At 41.6% G+C, this 23,971-nt stretch overlaps 1 protein-coding gene across 2 annotated transcripts in view; it reads right to left on the bottom strand.

Annotated features, from left to right (window-relative positions):
• The window catches only part of LOC143018246 (uncharacterized), a 194,663-nt gene that overhangs the window by 4,693 nt on the left and 165,999 nt on the right, over window positions 1-23,971 (bottom strand). For both annotated transcript variants that reach the window (XM_076173502.1, XM_076173503.1), the window contains exons 2-3: window positions 3,993-4,328; window positions 2,781-2,955 (exon numbers count right to left, since the gene is read on the bottom strand). In XM_076173502.1, the coding sequence (XP_076029617.1) occupies window positions 2,781-2,955; window positions 3,993-4,093 (276 nt within the window). In that variant the 5' untranslated portion in view covers window positions 4,094-4,328. The remainder of the gene's footprint in view (window positions 1-2,780; window positions 2,956-3,992; window positions 4,329-23,971) is intronic.

The raw sequence follows: 23,971 nt of genomic DNA, 5'->3' as shown, positions 1-23,971 counted from the left end.
GCTTTTTCAGGTAAAACAGATTCATATGTTTTAGTCGATTTTCGTATGATTTATTTTTGATATTTGGAATCGGATTTGTGGCTCACCGTTGTACTTTTTCCAATCTGTCAATGTCTTTAATGAGATTCGGTGACCATACGGAAACAGCATATTTCAAATGTGGACGAACCGATTTAGCTTGTTAATGAGTGATGTACTTTTGAAGTCAAAAGATCGCGCAATTAGTCCCAGAATCTTATTTGCTTTCTCAGAGGCTGAAATACATTGCTTAGATGATTTGAGATCGTTACTGATAATTACGCCGAGATCCTTTTCACTATCCATTTTTGTTAACGAATTTTCAAATAACTTGTAATCGTACTTACTGTTGTTTTTACCTATGTGCGCTACCTTGCATATACTTGTGTTGAACTTCATTATCCACTTTTCAGACCATTGCTGTAATTTATCTAAATCTCCTTGAATATCTAACTGGTTTAAGTGATCACTTGCCATTCCGCACAGTTTTGTATCATCAGCAAATTTGGAAACAGTAGATTTTAGCCCATGGTCATTTATATATACTATGAATAGAAGTGGCCCGAGAACGGAACCCTGAGGAACTCCACTTATAGGTAACATTTTTCCATCCAGAAGTTTTTCCATTTAAAACTGTTTTCGATTATTCAACCGATTACTAGTCCAACTTAATAGGCTACCACTTATTCCGTGTGAAGTTAATTTAGTAAGTAGTCTTTCGTGGGGGACGGTATCAAAAGCTTTTGCAAAGTCTAGATATATCAAACCTATATTGTTTCTTTTGTCAAGATTCGAGATAACTGTGTTGTAGAATTCGAGTAAGTTAGTCACGCAAGAACGTTTCCGTCAGAATCCATGCTTGCTATCATTTATCAAACAGTTACTTTCTAAATGATGTTCGATAGCATCTCTGATGACTGTTTCCATAATTTTGTCTACGATTGAAGTCAAATTTATAGGCCTGTAGTTATTTGCTTTTTTTTTTGTCACCTTTTCCTTCATTCCTATGTTCTTACAACACAACGGAAGTAAAGTCAACCCACAGTTTTCAAATTTCGAAAAAAAGAACATTTCAACAGTTTATCTATCGTTTGTATAGGTCTGCGATCTCTTAGTTTAACCTTTAGCTTTGCTAATATGACGAAAAGATAGTTTGATATTTGGAAATTTGAGAAATAAGATGCTGTAATAATTAAATATTCAAACCACCCTTTTTGGACATTTCGCCCACGGACGTTTGGGCCAGCATTCTCATCCTTTCCCAGTGTCCAATCCCCCCACCCTCCTCCTCCTCCTCCTCCTCCTCTTCCTTCCCCCCCCTTTTTCTCTCCCCGTTCCCTCCTTTCCCCTTATTTAATCTCAAGCATTTGTATCTCAACTTGTACTTGAAAAAGCTGTAATAAGCGAAACGTCGTACAAATAAAGGCTCCGTCCTCATATGGTGTTTATCTAGTCAAGATGCTGTAACCTGAGTCGTTTTTTACTCAAACGAACTCCTAACGGTCGGCACTGGTGAAGACTGTGGAATTCTGCCCAGTGCGATAAGCACTTTAGTCGTAAGCCCAGTGTGATAGCCCCCTTAGTCGTAACCTAATGGACTGAGCTGTTGTCCTGCACGGGCCTCAGATGAAAGGGATATTAGGCAAACGTTAAAGTTAAACTTGGGATGAAATAAAAATAACTGTTTGCAAAGCGGCCCATACACTCTCAGGCCACCTGTCCGGCCTCCAGACAAAATCAGGACTGTGCAGGCTAAACTGGGTGTGTATAGTCCCAGACGGCTTGTGAGCATATGGACGCCTGAAGAATAGGACGGTGTCAAACAATTTTCTAGATTACAAAACTGATATACCAAAGGAATGGATGATTTTCTAATACAATTTCCAGGGACTCAACTGACTGGAAGAAGTTTTGGAGATACAAAACCGGTGTAAGTTTACACTTGGATAGTTTTGTACACGAGAAAGGATATGAATATTTTCCAGACACTGAGACGACTTGCGGGAAACTCGTTGGCGTCAAGTCAACAAGAGACAATGACCGTTCCATGAGATTGGAAAAGAAGAAATGTAGCGTTCACAACTGAATAGGAGATGCCGAAGCTAGAATAGTGAAGCCGGCCAAATTCGGACTTTCTCATCTGCTTCAGGTGAAAGAGGAATTGACGACAACAAGAATGCTTGAGAGAGAAAAAAAATGTCAGAGAAGACTGAGAGCCACGCTGACAGGAGAGCTTGCGACCGACAAGAAAGTCGAAGAAAGATGAAATCTAGAAGTAAACGCAAAACTAGTAAAGGACAAAGTAGCATGCATGGGTTCTCAAAGTGGGATCTGCGGTCTCTCAGGGGTCCGTGAAAACCATATGGCAACACTGGTGGAATGTCGACTGATGGCCGTTAGGAGTTTTTGTATCATGAGTTACCGAGTGAGAAAGACAGTTACTTCTATCATATTCGTGCATTGATTATTTCTGTGATGATGTTCATATTGTTAATTGTTATTTTGTGTTTGTGTATATCCTCCTTTTTGTGTCATCAACCAGCTATGTGAGGGGATTCTCGGTGTATTTTCTGTCATATAAGGCCCCCTGGCGAAAAAAAAAAAAAAAAAAAAAAAAAAAAAGAGAAATCCTGCCCTAATGGACAGACATTACAAACACATTTACAGGTTCTAAGAATACCTGACTGGCAGATATCCCTTATCACTGTACGGAAGATCCTTATCTTTACTACCTGTGCCAGACGAACAGATAACGAACTTACAGTGACTGTGACGTAGTACGTTTCTTTTGGGTGTCCCAAGTACCTGTCCTTGTCCAGCCCGAAAACCTCGAAGCCACGAGAGTCGAGGCCGTCCATCATCTTGACGAAGTTCTCGAAACTTCCGAAGCCGCCGATGAAGGTGTTCGGATGTGGTTCGTGATGGGTCGAAACGTAGCTGGGAAGGAACACGAGGGAAGTTTAGAAGACAATTCTTTTACTTCGAGAAAAAAAAAACTAAATATCTGTGAGTTACTACGATGGAAAATAACACGCAATGCTCTAAAACTTATTATTACCGTTATTACTATCAATAATATTACCATTATTATCAATAATCATTATTATCATTACTATTATCATTGCCTCCATAACAATCATCCAGCCCCTCTTCCTGTCATCCATACCACTTCTTCCTCTCTTCCTATATTCCCCCTTTCTCATCCTTGATCATTGTCTCCCATTCCCGACTGACTCTCAATACCCCCTCACCTCCCTCCCTCACTCTTCCCCACTCCCAGTCCTTCTGCTGCGGCATCTTTCTTAGAGAGAACCCAAAGAGGGCTGCCTACGGGAGGGTTGATTAGCGGGTGTTCAGCGGGGTAATTAAGGTTTAGGGAGAGGATTTGGAACAGAAATGGGGTTAAGATAAGGGTTAAGGGTTAAGGGTTAAGGGTTAGGGAGAGGATTTGGACCAGGAATGAGGTTAGGATAAGGGTTAAGGGTTAGGGACAGGATTTGGACCAAGAATGTGGTTAGGATGGGGGTAAAGTGTGGGATCAGAATTAGGGTCATGATTGGGAATAGGATAAGGGTTAAACGGTTAGGGAGAGGATTTGGACCAGGAATGGGGTTAGGATAAGGGTTAAGGGTTAGGGACAGGATTTGGACCAAGAATGGGATTAGGATAAGGCTAAAGTGTGGTATCAGATTTAGGGTCAGGATTGGGATTAGGATAAGGGTTAAGGGTTAGGGACAGGATTTGGACCAAGATTAGGATTAGGATAAAGCTAAAGTGTGGGATCAGAATTAGGGTCAGGGTTGGGATTAGGATGGACTATTTCTCAAAGTATCAAGAGTGAGTTGGGAGACGATTCCACTCTCGAATGCTGCGAGGGAAAGAACGAGGACTCAAACATGTTGGTTCTTGTTTGGTACGTGTGTTAAATCTGTGACTGCCTCTAGTCGCCGTACTGCCTCTCAGCTCTGCCTCACCTGTAGTCGCTCTCGTCGAAGGGACCTCCTGACGCTGAGGCCTTCGCATTCGTCAGGCAGGTCGCCGCTGTCGCCAGCGTCACTGCTTGCAGGAGCCACATGGCTACGAAGTTCGAGGATCACTGTTACAGAAGTTCTCCGGGCGAAGGGAAGGGAAACGGGAGCGGGAGAACGATGACGGTTGATGAGCTGATGTGTTGCCGTTGTAGTAATGGCGGATGTGGTGGCAGCGGTGGTGGCAGCGGTGGTGAGTGGTGGTGGTGGTGACAGCTCCGGTGTTAGTAGCTATTGTTGCGTCCGTGTTATTCACTCCGGCAAAGAGGATGTGATGTGTTTCTGAAACAAGAAAAAAAAAATAATAATGAATGAATAAATAAACAAATAAAATAAAACAAAACAGTAAAATAATAATAATGATAATAATAATAATAATAATAATAATAATAATAATAATGATAATAATAATGATAACAATAATAATAATGATAATAATAATAATAATAATAATAATAATAATAATAATGATAATAATAATAATAATAATAATAATAATAATAATAATAATAATAATAACAATGATAATAACAATAATAAAAGTGAAATTATAAAATGGCCACAGATGTTTCTTACACATTTCCTCCGTCCTTCCGTACTTGGTGGTCCTGTACCTCTTCTCTGATTGCCGCCAGGCGATTTCATTCATTCCTCCCCCCTCTTGACCACTGGTGGCGTCATGGTAAGCGTGCTGGTCTCGTATTCACTTAGTTGTCGGTTCGAATCCCGCACTCCCATCCGATTCCCAGCAATTATTTATTACTTTCCCCAACAGTCCTTAAAGCGTTTATTAGGGGCAAAAGTGACGGCTTCGGCCGCAGTTACTCAGCGCCTCCTGGGGTAGTAAGCTCCTAAATTTCATTCTTTCCTTTCTTGGTAGCGAAAGCGTTGGAATATAAAAACGAGTTGCCGATTTGGATTGATTATATTTACATAAGAACGTAAGAATGAAGGGGGTTGTAAGAGTCCATAAGGCCTACACTTGACAGTGTCCATGCCCATTACTACTTATCATCCCCATCCACAAAGTAATCAAACCTTCTCTTAAAATAATCGATAGTTTCGGCGGCCATTACATAATTCCTATTTGCTTACGACTTTCACACTTTGGGTGCAAAAGTACTTCTCTTTACCTTCTTTCCCCCAGTGATGTTAGGTTCATAATCTCCTTTGTTAACTCGAATAATCGACCTTGTCAACTTGGCACCAGATTTCTATGCTTCTTCAAGATCTCTGCTGTCTACTTTTTCTCTCTCTCTTTTTTTTTTTTTTTTTTTTTTGTGGGGAGTGGAGAAGACAGGAGGAGGTGAAGGGAGGGGAGATGGGGAAACTGAGATAATTTTCAACCAGACGCCATTCCTTCATGGAGTAGAAGACATATCAAGATTATTTTTGTGGCGTCGAGCGTGCAGATGTTCGCGTTATCCAAGCGGGTTTTATGTAGTGAACGGTGTGATAAAGTGAGCGAAAGCGAAAGAGAGAGTCTAATGAAAAAAAAAAAAAAAAACAGAGGAAGGGTTGTAAGAAAAGGTTGAGTGGCAGAGGGAGGAAAAAAGGTGTTTAGAAAACGGGGAAGATAAAGGGAGAGGAGCAAAAAAGGTGTTTAGAAAACGGGGGAGATAAAGGGAGAGGAGCAAAAAAGGTGTTTAGAAAACGGGGAAGATAAAGGGAGAGGAGCAAAAAAGGTGTTTAGAAAACGGAGAAGATAAAGGGAGAGGAGCGAAAAAGGTGTTTAGAAAACGGGGAAGAGAAATGGAGATGAAAACGAGAATCAGGAGGTCGAGAAACGTGGGAGAGGAGAAGTAAAGGAAGAGATTTAAAAAAGGGAAGATGAGAAGAAGAGGAGGAGGAAGAGGAGGAAGAAGAGAAAGGGGAGTACGAAGAGAAAGAGGAAGACGAGGAGAGGAAAAGGGGCTGGGAGAGGTGGAGGAAGAGAAAGAGGAGTACGAGGAGGAAGAAGAAGAGGAGGAGGAGGAGGAGGAGAAAGAAGAGTACGAAGAGGAGGAGGACGGGCGAGGAAAAGGAGCGGGGAGAAGTGGAGGAAGAGGAGGAGGAGGAGAAGGAAGAGGAAGAGGAGGATGTAGGAGAAGAAAGAGGAAGAGGAGCAGGAGGAGGAAAAATAAAGAAAGAAGAGAAGGAAGAGAATGATGAAGAATGGGAATTAGAGAGTGAGTGAGAGGAAGACGCGAAGAAGAACAAGAGAAGGAGTATAGAAAGTCTTAAGAACATAACTTGGAACTGAGGACAGCTTATGAACACCTAAAAGAAAATAAGAGAATTATAGAAAGAGAGGAGACCAGGAAAAAAGAGAAGAAATTAATTATATATTAGGAAAAAGCAAATGAGGATGAGAGTAGAGAGGAGTAGAGAGGAGGGGAGAGAAAGAGAGAAAAAAAGAAAGAGAGAAAAAGAGCGAAGAAGAGCACGTATGGGGATTTAACTGGATTACACGTACCGTACACACAAGGAAGTTAACCTCCCAAACACTGAATTAACTAAACCGGATGGTGCAAGATAAGTTAAGCTTTTAATCCCTCATTAAGCACCACGCATTGACAGACCTCTAAGCCTGCCGCCGGACGATTTTATTCAGTCACAAGTTCACCATCCAAGACAAAGACTCGGCCTCTCCCAGTTGACTTCGCTACCAGCCGCTAAATGAAATAATATCTTTAATGCAACGGTTCTCAAACGCGTTTCCTCAAGTACCCCACGCTTATGTGCTATTCTCCAGTCTACTGCAAACCACTTTCATCACTAAATCTAATCGTTGTGTATTCACTAACGACCACTAGTTTCAGGCTTGTGGTCCCACTAGTGAAGTTCCGTAAGCCCCTGAGGCTCACTGAGCCAAGTCTGAGAACTACTCCTTTAATGTGTTCTTTGCCGCACAGACGATTCTATTCAGCGGTGAGGACCCACACAACTCTTGGTCCCTTTGCCAAACGGCTTTATTCAAGGGCAAGGGGTCCCCTGCTTGATAGTAGAGAAAGGGCTCGGAGCCGTAGGGGTGGTTGGTGGGATAGAGAGCAAGGTTGCTGTTACGTGAAGCTCACATCGCGGGTTCGAGTCCTGAGGCAATGCGGTCAACGGAGCGTAAACAGATGAGGAGGGGACCGGGAGAGGAGTATGAGGAGGGGAAGAGTATGAGGAGGGAAGGAGTATGAGGAAGGGAGGAGTATGAGGAGGGGAGGAGTATGAGGAGGGGAGGAGTATGAGGAGAAAAGGAGTATGAGGAGGGGAGGAGGATGAGGAGTGAAGGAGTATGAGGAGGGGAGGAATATGAGGAAGCGAGGAGTATGAGGAGGGAAGGAGTATGAGGAGGGAAGGAGTATGAGGAGGGAAGGAGTATGAGGAGGGAGGGAGTATGAGGAGGGGAGGAGTATGAGGAGGGAGGAGTATGAGGAGGGAAGGAGTATGAGGAGGGAAGGAGTATGAGGAGGGAAGGAGTATGAGGAGGGAAGGAGTATGAGGAGGGAAGGAGGTGCATGGAGGGAAGAAGGGAAGGAGTATGAGGAGGGAGGGAGTATGAGGAGGGAAGGAGTATGAGGAGGGAAGGAGTATGAGGAGGGAGGGAGTATGAGGAGGGGATGAGGATGAGGAGGGAGGAGGTGCATGGAGGGAAGGAGGGTATGAGGGAGGAAGGGAAGGAAGGAGAAGGTGCGAGGAGGGAGGAAGGGAAGGAGGGAGGAAAAGGAGTGTGAGTTATGGAGACAGGGGGAGAGGGGAGGAGGGAGAGAGAGGGGGAAGGAGAGAGGGGGAAGGAGAGAGATGGGGAAGGGAGAGAGAGAGAGAGAGAGAGAGAGAGAGAGAGAGAGAGAGAGAGAGAGAGAGAGAGAGAGAGAGGGAAAGAGAGAGAGGGAGAGAGAGAGAGAGGGAAGGAGAGAGAGGGAGAGAGAGAGAGAGAGAGAGAGAGAGAGAGAGAGAGAGAGAGAAGGGAAAGGGAGGTGAGCGGGAAGGGAATAGGTAAGGAAAGGGAAAGGGAAATGGGAATACGAGAGGAAGGGAGGGAGAGGAAGGGAGGGAGAGGAAGGGAGGGAGAGGAAGGGAGGGAGAGGAAGGAAGAGAGAGGAAGGGAAGGAAAGGAAGAAAAGAGAACGAGAAGAAAAGAGAACGAGAGGAACAAAAATTATAATTTGATGATCTTGAATTGACCACCTAACGATGTTATTAACCTTTCTTCAGTGAATGTAATTACCTGGCGTAAGCCAGAATGAAGTGCGTAAGTGCGTAAGTGCGTACGCAAATCAACGATGATCGTTCAAGGTCTCAACGACTCAACGATGATCGTCAAACGATGGTCTAAAGCAGAGTTTCTCAACCTTTTTATCCTTGTGTAACCTTTAAGATGAATTGAATGTAATAAAAAAAAAAAAATAAAAAAAAAAAAATAAAAAAAAAATAATAATAATAATAATAATAGGCCCCCCCCCCACAAAAAAAAATCTTCGTAATAACAGGTCTCAAAAAAAAAAAAAAAAAAATCATCGTAATAATAGGTTAGATATGATGATGTCTATATTACATTATTACAATAACCAAGAATATGTCGTGCGTGTTTAATTATATTACGTATATGAAATTAAATAAAAAATCAAAAGTGCATTAGCTTATCTCATTTGTTCTCGCGGAACCCTTAGGGACCTTTTGCGGAACCTCAGGGTTCCGTGGAACCCTGGTTGAGAAACGCTATTCTAGAGCATGGATTCTTTGTTTCTGAATGGGGCTATTTTGCTTCGATCTGCAAAGTACGAGGTTGATCATTTCAGCCGAATATATAACCAACGCGCTTACCCAACTAGGATGCCAGTTAGTAGGATGCGTGTCACCCGCCGCTTGGCTAAACGTCCCTTTTATATTTCGGACACCTCCTGTCATCTATCTAAAAACGCCCTGTTACCACAACCAAAACAAAGCATGTAAACCACACGACTCGATGGCGCAGCTGGTAGTGTTCCCGGCCGCCACCACGGCGGTCCGGGTTCGAATCCCGCCCAGGGCTGAAATAATTTCAGTGTCGCTGCGCTGTGAGTCGTTACTCTAACTCTCGTGGGCGGGTAGATGGGGTGTGTGTGTGTATGCGTGTAAAGTCACAGCATTACCCATAGATCGGTCATCTATGTGCTCTGAGCTCTCATCCGGGAGGGTAACAGCTGTCGATCACGAGTCCAACACGTGGTCCAAGACCATGGTTAATTACACACACGCACGCACACACACACATGTATACATGTATACACGCGCGCGCGCAGACAAGAAAACAAGAACAATAATTCGAGCAATAAATGCTCTCACCTGTCGACTCGGAGTAGTAAGTAGTACAGGATGGCAGGTGGAAGACTGGACTCTTTGACAGCATAGCATAAGAAAAGCCGGTGTGTATACAATGGGCACTTGTGTGTACAAGTGTTTATACGACTACACGTGCGCACGCACTCACCCATGTGCGTACGTGCGCTCGCAAACACACACACACACACACACACACACACACACACACACACACACACACACACACACACACACACACACACACACATATCTTTGGCGAAAGCTGGAAAGTGCCATTGTCATTATCTCGCTAAACTTTCACTCTGAACTTACTTCTGGTTGTCCACAGGTGATTTTATTACATTGAGAACCTACCACACCCGTCGGGTTCAAATATCGCAAACCAAAGTGCTAAGACTCACAGCTGGGCGCGTTCCTTGGTGCGTTCAGCTTTACTCGTAGTTTGGCCGCGGTTAGCGCTCCCAAGCTATTGAAACAATATAGGTGCCGGTATAGTATGTGGATTACCTTTTGGATGTGGCCTACGAATTTTTCCTTGGTATGTGGTATGTGGTATGTGGTATGTGGTATGTGGCCTAGCGGACTTTTATTTCGGTATGGGCCTGTCTCTTAAGCTCTAATAGTTTGGGAGCGCTAACCGCGGCCAAACTAAAGAAGAAAGCACTGAAGAACGCATCTAGGAACGCACCGAGGAATGCGCCCAGCTCTGTTAAGACTACAGTACAAGGCCACACTATGAAACTAAAAATTGTTTGACGGTCCTTGTAGGTAGACTGCCAAGCTTGTTTCTTTTGAACGAAAGAATAGTGCTTTTCTTTTTAATCCTAATTAATAATTATCACTCAGCCTAAGAATGCAGTTTTTTTTTCTCCTTCAATAATGGATTTAAAAAAAAAAAAAAAAAAAAAAAAAAAAAAAATCAGACCCCTCTAAGTGATCAAACACTATTTTATTATTTTTTTTATCATTAATTTATTTTCAAGAAATACCGAAATACAAAACATTTTCTGTTTTTTTCTCACTACAAACGACCTTATTCAGGTGAGGGGAAGACCCAATACAGAAGGAGTTAAGTTAACCTCAGTTAAGGCCATCTCAGTTACTTAAGCCGTCTCGATTATCTCCTTTGTCAAAATGACGTCATTTATAGAATTTGCCCTGGCCAACAACAGACAATTCTATTCGCAATAGTGATGAAACGATACTAAACATTTGAACAATTTCGATACGAGTTCGATACTGCTATAAACATTCGATTCCGATACTTGCAACGATAATAAATCATGGTTATTTTCAGGTCCTGCAGTTGGTTTGAGGAAACAAATACTTTATGAACAAAAGTACATTCATCAATCATTTATCGGGATTGAAAGTTGAGAGTACCATCGGGACTCGCATCGGCATCGGCACCCGTATCGGAATCGTTGGAAATTTCGGTATAGTTCTATCACCAATTCGAACAAGACAAATACCTTGTGCTCAGGGTTTTAACAGCCATTGCCTCGACCTGGGATGTCTGTCCGTTCCGAGATATTCATTACCGAAGCTGTATCACAATGTTTAATCAAATCTCCTGGCGTAAAAAAAAAAAAAAAAAAAAAAAAAAAAAAAAAAAAAAGTGGGAACAGAGGTCAACGGGGTCATTCCTTGGGGGCTGGGGGGGGCGCTAAGGTGTCCCATACTTTATGACCAACCCCCCTCTCCCTCCCCCCCCAAAAAAAAAAATTGTGTATGACTATTGTCTAAATGAAAGTGGACACTGTAAAATATCTCAAACTCACTAACTTGTATGACCGTTGTCAAAATGAAACTGGATACTGTAAAGTACCTCAAACTCACTCAACTAAGCGTCAACTTTCACTTTAACCTTGCCTAAAGGGACCGAAGCATTTGTTAACAAAGAACCCATTATGCCCTTCACCCCAAAAAAACACAAAATAATTACTACTTAATCACCTGCGCTAATTTCACAAGATATTCGCTTGACCACAAACTTCTGTGTCTTTCTGTCGTTCCTAAACTTCCCATGGAAGAAACCTCAAGAAACCGGAAACCACTAATTCCACGAAGTATGACGTCATATCGTCTGGTTTCAAACGAAAACCATAACGACATTTGTCCCTCACTGAATGTGAAGTTTATTTGAGGAGAATAAAATGTTCTTGACAACGGCAAAAATGAAATGAATTACGAGTCTATTTTTTTTGCAATGAAAGGTGAGTCACGAGCTTACTTTTGCGGTGAAAGCTTAGTCAGTTGTGCGAAATTACCCAGACAGTTGGAGTGAAACACACAAACTCCATGTCGCAAAGTAGACTCTTCAACCTCTCTGTCTGACACCTCCTTACATAATCTATTCTCCCTACGGCCAGACATTTCCGTTCGCCAATGGGACGGACCCCAAGTAATAGCGATTAAATCTACAAACCTGTGAACCAAGCTGCCCTTTTTTTTCTTCTTAAAGAGATGGAAAGAAAACGAAAAAACTCCGAAGGCAGAAACCTCCTCAGAGAGCTTCTGGAAAAGACATAGGGCAAAGTCGAGACCGCTAGGGACCAAGTAACCCTCAAGTCATTAGGTACGTAATATCCATCATCAGTGATGTCATCCCTGAGTGACGTCATCGACTACTGATTGTAGTCTCCTTTTATCTGAGAAGGGGAGGTAAAGGAAGGGGAGGGAGGGGAAGGGAAGGGAAGGTAAGGGAAGGGGAAGGAAGGGAAGTCGAAGGGAAGAGGAGGGGAGAAGAAGTGAAGGGAGAGGAGGGAAGGAAGGAAGGGAAAGAAAGAGAAGGGGAGGAAAGGAAAAGGGAAGGAAGGGAAGGGAAGGTAAGGGGAAGGAAGGGAAGTCGAAGGGAAGAGGAGTGAAGAAAAAGGAAAAGAAGAGTAGGGGAGAGAAAGAAAGGGGAAGGAAGGAAAGTGAAGGAATGGAAGGGGAAGGAAGGGAAGGGAAGGAGGAGAAGGGGAAGGAAGGGGAGGGGAAGGGAAGGAGAAGGAAGGGGAGGGGAGGGGAGGATAGGGTATGGGGGGAGAAAAGGAGGGGAGGGGAGGGGAGAAAGCACCAAAGGGGATGACAAGGCAAAATTTAGGATCCACCACCACTCTGGTTTGCGGTCGATGCAAGGGGGTTGGAGAAAAGATGTAGAGATAGAGATAGAGGTAGAGGGGGGGGGGGCTGGGGGGATTGAGTGGATGTCGAAGAGTACGACAGAAACCCCAGGATGGAATACGATTAGAAAGTTTTAGGTAAAGTAGTAAAACGCGCTTAACTGTTGATGGTTATGATGACTTAAAGAAGTAACGTAACAATTACATTGCCAGACTGTCTTTCGTATTTTGATTAAACTACTGACAGATTCACCCGTATGTGGTCTCAAGTGAGTGCAGATGTCTTGAAAAAGTTAGAGATTGGCGTGGGAAAAATGGGTAAAACAGCGGAAAAAAATTCCTATCAATTAGAAATTTATTTGTTTATTTATTTGTCTGTTATTATTTGTTTGTTTATTATTATTTGCTTTATCTTTATTTATTATTATTTAACTGTCGATTTATTATTATTTACTACTGTATTTACCTGTTTGTTTATTATTTAACTATACCTATGCATTTATTTTATCTATTATTTATATTATATTTTTTTTATCTATTTATCATTATTATATATTCTTTCCATATCCGACCTAGTTATGGACCAAAAGGTCCCCTGTCGGCATGCTCCTCCTCTGTAATCCTCTGTAATCCTTTGTAATTTGGTTGGAATGTAAAAGCGGATCTAAGAGGAAGAGACCACCTCACCATAAAACTGTCGTTTCAGAAATTGTCGTAAGTGACTTCAAGATTTTCCTTTTTCTCCAAAAATTGAGTAATCTCTGGGAGTGGTATCAGAGACTTGCAGTGGTGTAAGGATTGGAGATCAGTGGTTTCTGGAGGATCATTGAAGTGATCTTGCAGGAACGGTGAGGTGAACATTTCAGTGAATAACACTAGTGTGTATATTGTATTTGGTTTATATAAGTTGTTTTGTTCAGAATACATGTACACACAAACATCTATGTATGTATATATATATATATATATATATATATATATATATATATGTGTGTGTGTGTGTGTGTGTGTGTGTGTGTGTGTGTGTGTGTGTGTGTGTGTGTGTGTGTGTGTGTGTGTGTGTGTGTGTAAAGGCTTCTCTTTTCTCAAGATCTTCGCATCTTTTATTTCATTCCTTTTTCTTTAACCCAAGAATTTTATTTACTTGTTTTTCGGTCTTCTTGTAGAATTTTTTTGTCTTTCTACGTCACTTCGCATGGCTAATTCGACCGATGTTCGATATACAGAAGCGTCTGCCGAAACAACAGGCAAGAGAGAGAGAGAGAGAGAGAGAGAGAGAGAGAGAGAGAGAGAGAGAGAGAGAGAGAGAGAGAGAGAGAGAGAGAGAGAGAGAGAGAGAGAGAGAGAGAGAGAGAGAGAGAGAGAGAGAGAGAGAGAGAGAGAGAGAGAGAGAGAGAGAGAGAGAGAGAGAGAGAGAGAGAGCGGACGACCTGTCGCCTCCTCAGGGCAAAGGAAAGTGAGCAGCAGGTTCGCTCCCTGGCAGGGAGGACGACGACGACGAGGAGGAGGAAGAGAGAGAGAGAGAGAGAGAGAGAGAGAGAGAGAGAGAGAGAGGGGGGGGGGAGTGAGAGTGAGGTGGGTAGAGAGAGAGAGAGAGAGAGAGAGAGAGAGAGAGAGAGAGAGAGAGAGAGAGAGAGAGAGAGAGAGAGAGAGAGAGAGAGAGAGAGGGGGGGGGAAGAAAGAGTGAGATGGGAGGAGAAAGAGAAAAGAGAGAGAGAGAGAGAGAGAGAGAGAGAGAGAGAGAGAGAGAGAGAGAGAGAGAGAGGGGGGGAAGAAAGAGTGAGATGGGAGAAAAGAGAGAGAGAGAGAGAGAGAGAGAGAGAGAGAGAGAGAGAGAGAGAGAGAGAGAGAGAGAGAGAGAGAGAGAGAGAGAGAGAGAGAGAGAGAGGTGGGAGAAAGAGAGAGAGACAGAGACAGAAATAAAAAAGAGAGAGAGACAGAGAGAGACCGAAAGAGAGAGAATGGCAACTTCATTCATCTGAGGGTGATTTTATCAGCATTGAGGATATATTGACAAACACCTTTGACAAGCCTCGTTGCATGAAACTACTTTACTAGACGCTAGTGCTAGCTGCAAGTTAACTTAACTAACGGCAAGTCAACTGATGACACTAGGATAGTTTGGAGGCAATTTGACTTACTTTCCGTTCACACTGGGCAAGTAGCGGCTACTAAACTCGCTTCATGTCAACCAGACTATATGTTGAATCTCTTTATAGGTTTATTTACATGGAACTGTCATGTGTAGGCCTTATGGTCGCTTGCAACCTCCTTCAGCCAGAGCGAAAGTTCTCGTACTTCTTAGGCCCTGTTCATACAAGCGGTTTCAACCGTGGCGGTTTATTCACGATGTAAGACAGTGGAGGCGTTCACGCACAACCGCTTAGTTTTTCTCGACTATGCGGATCCGCCGCGGTTTCCGCGCGGTTCAAACAACCAATAGTTTCAGCGCTCGCTATATGGTTATCAAGTCTATTCCATTCACTAACCACTATTGGTAAACTAATTCTTGCCTATTACCTTCTTAAATCTAAGTTTCTCTAATCTAAACCCTTTACTACGAGTCCTGGTCTGTTGTCTTAATATGATGATCTTCCTCAAGTTGAGAGTTACCTTTCTTATAACTCGAGATCCTTCCCCGACATCAAACTTTCTCCTTTTGACATACATTATTCCAAGAAAACTGCACTAGCTGATGGTAAAGACACCATAGATCCTGTTACAGTAACCCTCTTCGAGTGTACATCTCAGGAGGTACCTCTCTGGGGCACACCATACCAGTCTGCAACTTCGTGGGTCCCTTGAGGGTTTCTTCGAAGATCTTGTGACCGTCTCTGGTCCGCTGCGAAGTCGCCTTAAGAGGAGAAAAGTTGTCCGAGCCAGGTCGACATGTACCGTTTATTGTACTCTATATGAGCGGGTCTCGACAGGTTCCCTGGTGAAATTTTTACTATGTATGTAAAAGATGTGGAAGAGGCAGAGGTGGAAGGAGTGAATATGAAGGGGCGTCCTAGGATGAGATGGATGGATGGGGTAAAAGGGGCATTGCGAAAGAGAGGAATGTCTGTTGAGGAAGGACAGGAGAAGACAGAAGATAGGGGTGAATGGAGAAGGGTTGTGTATGGATGATGCTGTGATGCATGAGGGGGTGGGGGTGAGGGAGTATGTATGCCTCTGGTGTCATCTATCATCAAGTTAAGAGACTACAGGATTGTCAGCAGACTTCGAAATCCAGCGAGCATTTACGTGTCCTTCTTCTTCTTCTTCTTCGTCCTTACCCTCTTCTTCCTCCTCCTCCTCCTCTTCATCATCATCATTTTCTTCGTCCTTACCCTCTTCCTCTTTCTCTCCCTCCTCCTCCTCCTCACCATCATCATCAGCATCTTCATTTTCTTCTTCTTCTTCGTCCTTATCCTCTTCCTCCTCATCCTCTTCATCTTCATCCTTTTCTTCGTCCATATCATCTTCCTCTTCATCCTCCTCCTCCTCCTCACCATCATCACCATCACCATCTTTTTCCTCTTGTTCTTCGCCTCCTTCTTCTTCTTCTTCTCCTTCTCCTTATTTTTCTTCTTCTTGAGGGGCTATCACACTGGGCTTCCAGGGGTTTCAACAACTAAAACAGCTGAGAGTTCGTTTGAGTTAGAACGACTTCGTTTTCTATTTTTCAAATATCAAATTACCTTTCCGTCATATACAACAAAGCTGAATGATGAACTAGGAAATTCCAATCCTATACGAATGCAAGACTTACTGTTGAAAAGTTCTTAAAGAAGTCTAGATTTCAGTAAGCGAAGTCACATTCTAGTAATTCGAATGGAGGTTGGAGTCGGAGGAAAAACAGCCCAGTGTGATAACCCATTTACTCTTTATTCTGAGATTCTGACATCAAAGGCGTCGAAGTGAACAACAAAGACGTCGCGTCGCTTTGAGACTCTTGTCCAACGGTCCATCATCTCAACCGCCAATGACATTTGAAATAGCGCGTTCCTGCTGGCGTCACGTGACTCTTGATGAAGAACGCGTTCCCACGAAAGATCATAAAGGCGCGTGATTTACAATCAGTAAATATAGAGAGCACGCAAATGTGTTAAATTTGAGTAAAAGCATACTGCATTCGCTTGGTTGAGCTTTTAAAAGAATGAACCATTCTCGCAATCTATAAATAAATTCACAAAGGAAATATTAGGCTAGATATCGCTGATACTCTTTTTTATACGAGAGGATTTTCGAAGAACTCTTAATCTCTCGACACAGTGAAACAATCAGCTGTTTCAAATCGCTTACCGATGGCTGACCACGCACATCCGCGAATGTTCCGAGACAGCGTCACGCTTCGCTGTGGTCCGCGACTCGTCGCGAATCTCTGAATTTCGCGAAGAGAAAGTCGTAGGACAAATGAACAGAATAATGGTGAAGCGCGTAACTCCTTGATGACTTTAAGAACGTGAGAAAATTAGCCATGGACATCAAAAGCAAGTGCAAGTGATCCACGTGAGTCCATTCACACTTGTTAAAGCAGTGTCAGTATTCAGGACTATGCTAACCACTTCTCAACGGGATGGTCCCTATAATTTCAATCTAGATGCTGTTAAACTACTTTACTCGTCTTCCTCCGGTGAAGAAAGCCCGTTTATTCATAATAAATTACTATGTAGTTTATTAAACGAGGATAATCAAATACCAAAATCACTGTTACTATGAGAGAACTACGGTATTGCATTTAAGGACACATCAAACATACAAAGAAAGAAATATACTTCTACATGGTTTTGGGTTATTGTGGATCATATTTGTCAGATATTTGGTGAAGTGTTGACAGCTTATTTGAGGATGATAGATTTTTGTAAGTTGTTGCACTGGTAGACGATTAGATAAAGTTGATGATGTCAGATGCGGTTTTCTGACGGTTTTCTGACGGTTTTGAAATTCCAGACGTAATCGTGGACAACAATAATATTTTTCTCGAGTTTCGCTGACTGGAAACCCGCAACCCCACAGTGACTGACAACGATCCTCAGGCACTTCCATAGAACTCTCTTTGAAGAAACGTTGGGCTGTTGTCTGTGTTGTTTGTGTGAGCAGTCTCCGGTTACAAAAGATTACAAAGGGGGAGCATGCCGACAGGAGACCTTTTGGTCTATGACTAGATCGGATACGAAAAAATTATAATAATGTTAAATAAGTAAATAGATAAAGATTATAATAATATAAATAATAATAAATAACATAGATAAATAAATGCATAGGTATAGTTAAATAATAAACAAACAGGTAAATAGTAAATAAGGTGGAGAAGAAAACAGCTTAAATTAACAGAGAGGCTGGGCCCGATCCTCTATCAGGGTGATATTCTTAAAAAAAAATTCTTTCCTTATATAAATCTTATATGAATCCTTGGAAGGGAAAGATTTATATAAGGAAAGAATTTATTTTAGGAATACTGCTGTAAGAATCTTACGGTGGTATTCTTAAAAAAAATCTTTCCCCTATGTAAATCTTTGGAAGGGAAAGATTTATACAAGGAAAGAATTTATTTTAAGAATACTACCGTAATAATCTTACGGTGGTATTCTTAAAAAAATCTTTACTTATATAAATCTTATATAAACCCTTGGAATGGAAAGATTCATATAAGGAAAGAATTTATTTTAAGAATACTACCGTAAGAATCTTACGGTGGTGTTCTTATAAAAAATACTTTCCTTATATAAATCTTATATAAATTCTTGGAAGGGAAAGATTTATATAAGAAAATTATCTATTTTAAGAACACTACCGTAAGAATCTTACGGTCGTACTCTTAAAAAAACATTTCCTTATATAAATCTTTCCCTTCCAAGGACTTATATAAGGAAATATTTTTTTTAAGAATATCACCGATACCCACCTTGCAGGTACCGGGTATTGGTGCCTTGATGGCGGATGGAGGGTTGATAGTAGATAGAAAGTTGGTCAATCTTTTGAACAGCTAAACACACAATCAATCAAAATACACAGGGACTCGGAGGGGGTGGGGGTGGGGGTGGGGATTGTTGGGGCGAGATGACCAAGCAAATCAAGAAAATTGCAAAATCACCTCTTTCTATGGGATGGTTCTGACTTCACGCGGGTACACACACACACACAACCTAAACATATATAAGTATAGCCTTGTTGAGACATTCTGACAGGTTGACGTAAGTGGAGTAGGTATGCTTTGAAAAAGCATATCTGCGAAACTAGTCTGGAATAAACTCAAGACTAAGACTCCTGTGTTCCCTACTCCACTTACACCATTAGTATATCCGTACATGAAATATGTAAGTTAGGTCGAATGCGACTGGAGAGAGAGAGAGAGAGAGAGAGAGAGAGAGAGAGAGAGAGAGAGAGAGAGAGAGAGAGAGAGAGAGAGAGAGAGGAGGTAAAGGTAGAGAGGTATAGAAATAAAGAGACTGAGGGACGTGCTCAGCCAAGGTAAAGGGTTTCAATAAACAGTAGTCTTGCCTTCACAAACCAGTGGATGACTACATGAATAACTTATTCACAAATTGCCAATAGAGTGAACTGGATTAACTCTAGCTAGTGCCAAGCGACCTTAGCTACTGAAAAATGTAAATTCCGGGCACAGATAGACTGAGGGAGAATACAGACCTGGTAAACCATCTTCGTCCTATCAACACTCAAACGCCTTCAGTGACAAACAAAACCGTCAAACGCCCAAAATCCCTCCTCGCGCCCTACACCATATAGATCCTCAGCATTAAATTCACTCTACATCTCCTCAACAAATCCAAATTTCCCCTCCGGCAATCTTTATATCTATGGACGTAGGATCAATATTTACGAATGTTCCCTTTCACAAACGTCATCAACCCGATTTGACAAGAGATCTATATCCCTCCTCGGGGACTATACCTTTCACTGTTTACAAAGGATTACAAAGGCGGAGCATGCCGACAGGAGACCTTTTGGTCCATATCTAGGTCGGATGCGAAAAAAATCATAATAATAATAAATTAATAAATAAAAACAATAATAATGTAAATAGCAAATACAATACACAAATAAATGCATATAGTTAAATAATAAACAAACAGGTATATAGTAATAATAAATTGAATTCGAAGCTCCTTCGAATTAACTCTTCTCAGTCCAGACGGCAAGATGCGTGTTCAAGTAGATGACATAGCTGTGGGTTGCTCATTTGGTCCACTCTTGGCTAACTTCTACATAGGAGTGGAGAAAATCAAGTATATGGTGGTAGATACTGTTCTCATCGCTGCATGTATCTTAAATGTTGTTGAAATAATACAAAATGAAATAGAACAAAATAGAATGAAATATCTTTTTTATTTGTTGTTATTCCTTTGCGAATAAGGAAACCGGGAGAATGTTGGCGAATTTAAACTCTTTAAAACGAGTCAAATATTCGCGCGCACATTGGCTGCCTGACGCACGATGATGCATCACAATACGAGCATTATCAAATATAAAGTTACAACTGTTATACTCGTTCTATTTCACCCAGAATGTTTGTAGCCACTGAAAAAGTGATCAAGCCTATTCGCAGAATAACAGGGTCACTCAGTTACAACTACAAAATAAATATTATCACGAAGCCGACGCTGGCATCATCATATACTCACTTGCGGCTAATGACGGCTACGTAGGCATAATCGTATACAAGGGGTTAAAGGGCCATTTACACGGTCAAACAGTTAGACAAGCCCGGTTTGTCAGACAAGTGTTTGAAGTGATGTTTGACCGTGTGAATGGGGTATTTGGTCGTCAAACACGTTTGTCGAACGTGTTTGACAACCAAATACCCTATTCACACGGTCAAACTTCACTTCAAACACTTGTTTGACAAACTGGGTTTGTCAAACCGTTTGACCGTCTAAATGCCCCTTAAGAATACAATTGTTTTGTGAGTACCTTCACTATATCCCGGTGCCACGCGAATATTCCACAGATATCACCCAAAAGTGAACCCAAATCCGGGTGTTCTTCGTTTACGCATTATTCTGGGGTGCATGTGGCCCTTCGCGTCAAATAAGGCTTGTTGAGAAATGGCGACCTTGTGAAAACAAGTAAACAAACTAAAACAAAATTTGGAGGTTCAATATCAAAGAGATCATTTCAGCTTAGAAATTGGATAGGAATACTCACTGAAGAATGTCTTCGAATACAACTGAAGAGCAAATAGAGGTAGCTTATTGTCAATAACAATCGCAACTTAAGGACAAATAAACAGATATGGTTTAACGTCACAAACTCCTCCCATCGGAAGGCTAGCACGGTGCCCCTTACAGAAGACTTTGTAGCGTGGAATTTAATGAACCATGCCCTTGATTCAACTTCGCCGGTGGCAGGATTCGAACCGCTATCCCCTCGACCTTCGCAGCAAGTAATGACGCCCTAACCCGCTCAGCCACCGGGCTTTTCAGATAAATAGATATTTAATAAAAATGAAAGAATGAAATAGTTAAATAATCAATTGAATAAATGAATACATAAATAGATTAATTAATAAATAGATAAACAAACAACATAAGCAAATAAGTAAACAATCAATGAATTCATCAATTAATCTACTATATCAAAAATAAAGATATATGCACAATCAGGCAAAATAAAAAAAGGAGGACCTGGAAGATGCAAAGGAACTGCTCACAGAATTCGATCTTGATATGTCGAGACAGTTTATTTCTGCTTACCTTCCTCGCATCCAATCGTCGAAATGTAAAACACAGGATGGACACTACGACCACAACACACACTTTTGAAAAGCAAAGCGGACGTTCAAAGCTTGTGATCTATTGGGCTACGCTTCTTTTTCTTTTGTGGTTTCATCGGAAGCATCTTAGTACTTAAGATAATGACGGACTATTGAGCTAATGACGACACTGGAAGATTGCTTGTTCGTCAAGACCACGAGAAACAATCAAGCAAGCAAGCTTGCAAAGTCAAAGTCTTTTGATCTGCGCCTTTTGTTGATCAAGACGGGCAATGAAAGAGGCAATATTTGTACGGACTACCGTTCTCATTGTCCAGACAAAACCCGAATGAATGGCGATTTGTCAAGTCGTCGTGACTTCAACAAAGCGTGACGACGACGGTGACGTCATGTCGGTGTGATGTAACGCTCAGGTACTGACATTTTGTGCGACTATAATTACAGTTTCTTCTTCCATACGATTAAGTAGATGACGGATGGCAATTTTTGGCTCTCGATGATTATAAAACAGCGAATCAGACATATCTGTGATAGATTTATATTATTCTGCAAGTCATTTGAGCGATTCTCTGTCTTCATTGTTGATATAACTGATCTATCATTAAAGCACTAAGTCTTTAGAAAAAATATTCATCACGATGATAAATAATTCACCATCTGTTTTAAATAGATGATGAACACACTATGTCCAGAAAAAAAAATATTCATTGTCAGTTTTGTGTCGCAGAGGAAAGGTGTGCAAAGATTGGAATGAAGTGATTGTGTTGTTGCTATTGTTCTATTGTTTTACTGAGTATACTTTCGTTCGATTTCATGCTCAAGTGTCATAAGAAATGAACATATTTTCTTAACAAAATTTAGCCTCAAAAGGTGTGACACGAATGAACAACATGCCTTTGGTTTACATGAGGAGTTTTTTTTTTTTATCGTGATGGAATGAAAGGGAGAAACAGAGGAAGAAAAGGAGGAAGAAAGGGAAGAAGAATGAAGGAGGAGGGAGTAGAGAATAGCCAGAGAGGAGAGAAAGAAGTTGAAAGAGGAGAAGAGGACAAAAAAGGAGAAAGGTGAGAGAGAATGAGAGGAGAAGAGGGATAGGAAGATTAAGGGGACGGTAATAGGATTCGTAGTAATTGAATTGAATTGGACAAATTTAGGTTTAAGAAGGAAATAGGCGAGAATTGGTTTACCAACAGATTTGTTGATGAGTGGAATAGGTTTAGTAACCACGTAGTGAGCGCTGAAACTATCGGTTGTCTTAGAGAAGGTTAGACAGCTTTATAGATAGGAACGAAAGGTGGTAAGAGACATGGAACTGCCTAGTGCAGGCGTTATGGTGTCTTGGAGCTCCTCCAATTCTTACATTCTTGTGACAGCAAGAGAACAGGAAGGATAGGTAGAGAGAGAGAGCGATAAAAAGCAAAGGAAGAAAAGAAACAACAGAAACTGAAGAGGAACCAGAGATGGAGGGGGAGCATACGAAGATAAGATGGAAATTTATAGAAAATGGAAAAACAAAACAAGGCGAGCCTTTTCGACTACCCTTTCTGTCTGACTTCCACTAAATTATTTCGTTCAATTCTGTAGTACCCCTGAGGTAAAGTGTAATGGCTACCCCCCAAAAAGAATTTTATTCACTTGTATGTCACCCCCCCCCCTCGGTACGTGAGGGCTTATAGTAGGATCATTGAAGAACAGTTACGTGAATTATGAACAAAGATAAAGAACCCAAGAATATAAGAATGTCCATTTAATGCAACGAAAAAAGAAAAAAAAAAAAGAATGACAAATGGGGTGGAAACGGCTTGAAGCGGGCAAGAGAAAACGGAGAAAATAATAATCGCAATATGGATATAGAAAAGAGAGAACAGAAGGTAAAAACGAAAGTCCAAATTGAGAAAATGAGAATAAGAGAAAACGAGAATGTAGTGGAGGAAAGAAAGTGAGCGTTGACGAAAAGGTGTTACAGAAACAGTAATAAAGAGAGGCGGAGGAGAGGGAGGGGGAGAGAGAGGGGAGAAAGTGAAAGTGAAAGAGAAAAAGAGAGGTGGAGGTTAAGGGTGAAAGAGAGAGTGAAAGGGGGAGAGAGAGAGCACGTGGCCACCTCATTTTGCACCCCCTCGAACCCCAACGCTCCCAGCGGGGGGTGGGGGATGGGAGAAAAGACGAGGGAACACTACTAATTAAAGCGTTGAAGTCGCTGACCATTAGCCATACGGCAGACAAATCTGGACCATTTGGGAGCATCAAAAAGTGCTCATTCTACAAACATGTAACGAGAGAAATGCAAAGTAGATACGAAAAAGAATATTAAATAAGTAAAGAAATTCGCAAATATAACATAAATAATAAATAGATGAATCATAGTCATAAATGAACCAATAAAACAAAATAGAACGAAAATAAATCATTCTTTTTTATATTCTGTTCCGTCTCATAATGACGTCATGTCGCTGTATTTACCCGACCAGTTTGTTGTCGTGTATCTATGTATTCTGCAAATCTTATACTTAGCAACATATTTCGTGTGTGTATGTGCGTGTGTACGTGTGTACGTGCATGCGTATATGCATATATGCGTGCACGCGTGTGAGCGTGTATATGCGTGCATGCGTGTGTGGTTATGTATGAGTGTGTGTGTATATACGTGTGTGCGTGCGTTGTTTGCGTGCTTGCATGCATGCGCGTTTGTGTGTGTGTGTGTTTACCTAGTATTGCTTACCTAGTATTGGTTAGTGGGGAAATAAAAATATTTCTTGTTGGATCCCCACCTCTTAAAATATTGCGCCGGTATTTGATTGCTCATACCC

The sequence above is a fragment of the Oratosquilla oratoria genome, chromosome 34 (assembly GCF_046742065.1).
Source record: "Oratosquilla oratoria isolate Oo_2021 chromosome 34, ASM4674206v1, whole genome shotgun sequence".
Taxonomy (NCBI): Eukaryota; Metazoa; Arthropoda; class Malacostraca; order Stomatopoda; family Squillidae; genus Oratosquilla; species Oratosquilla oratoria.
This window is presented reverse-complemented; position numbering and strand designations above follow the sequence as displayed.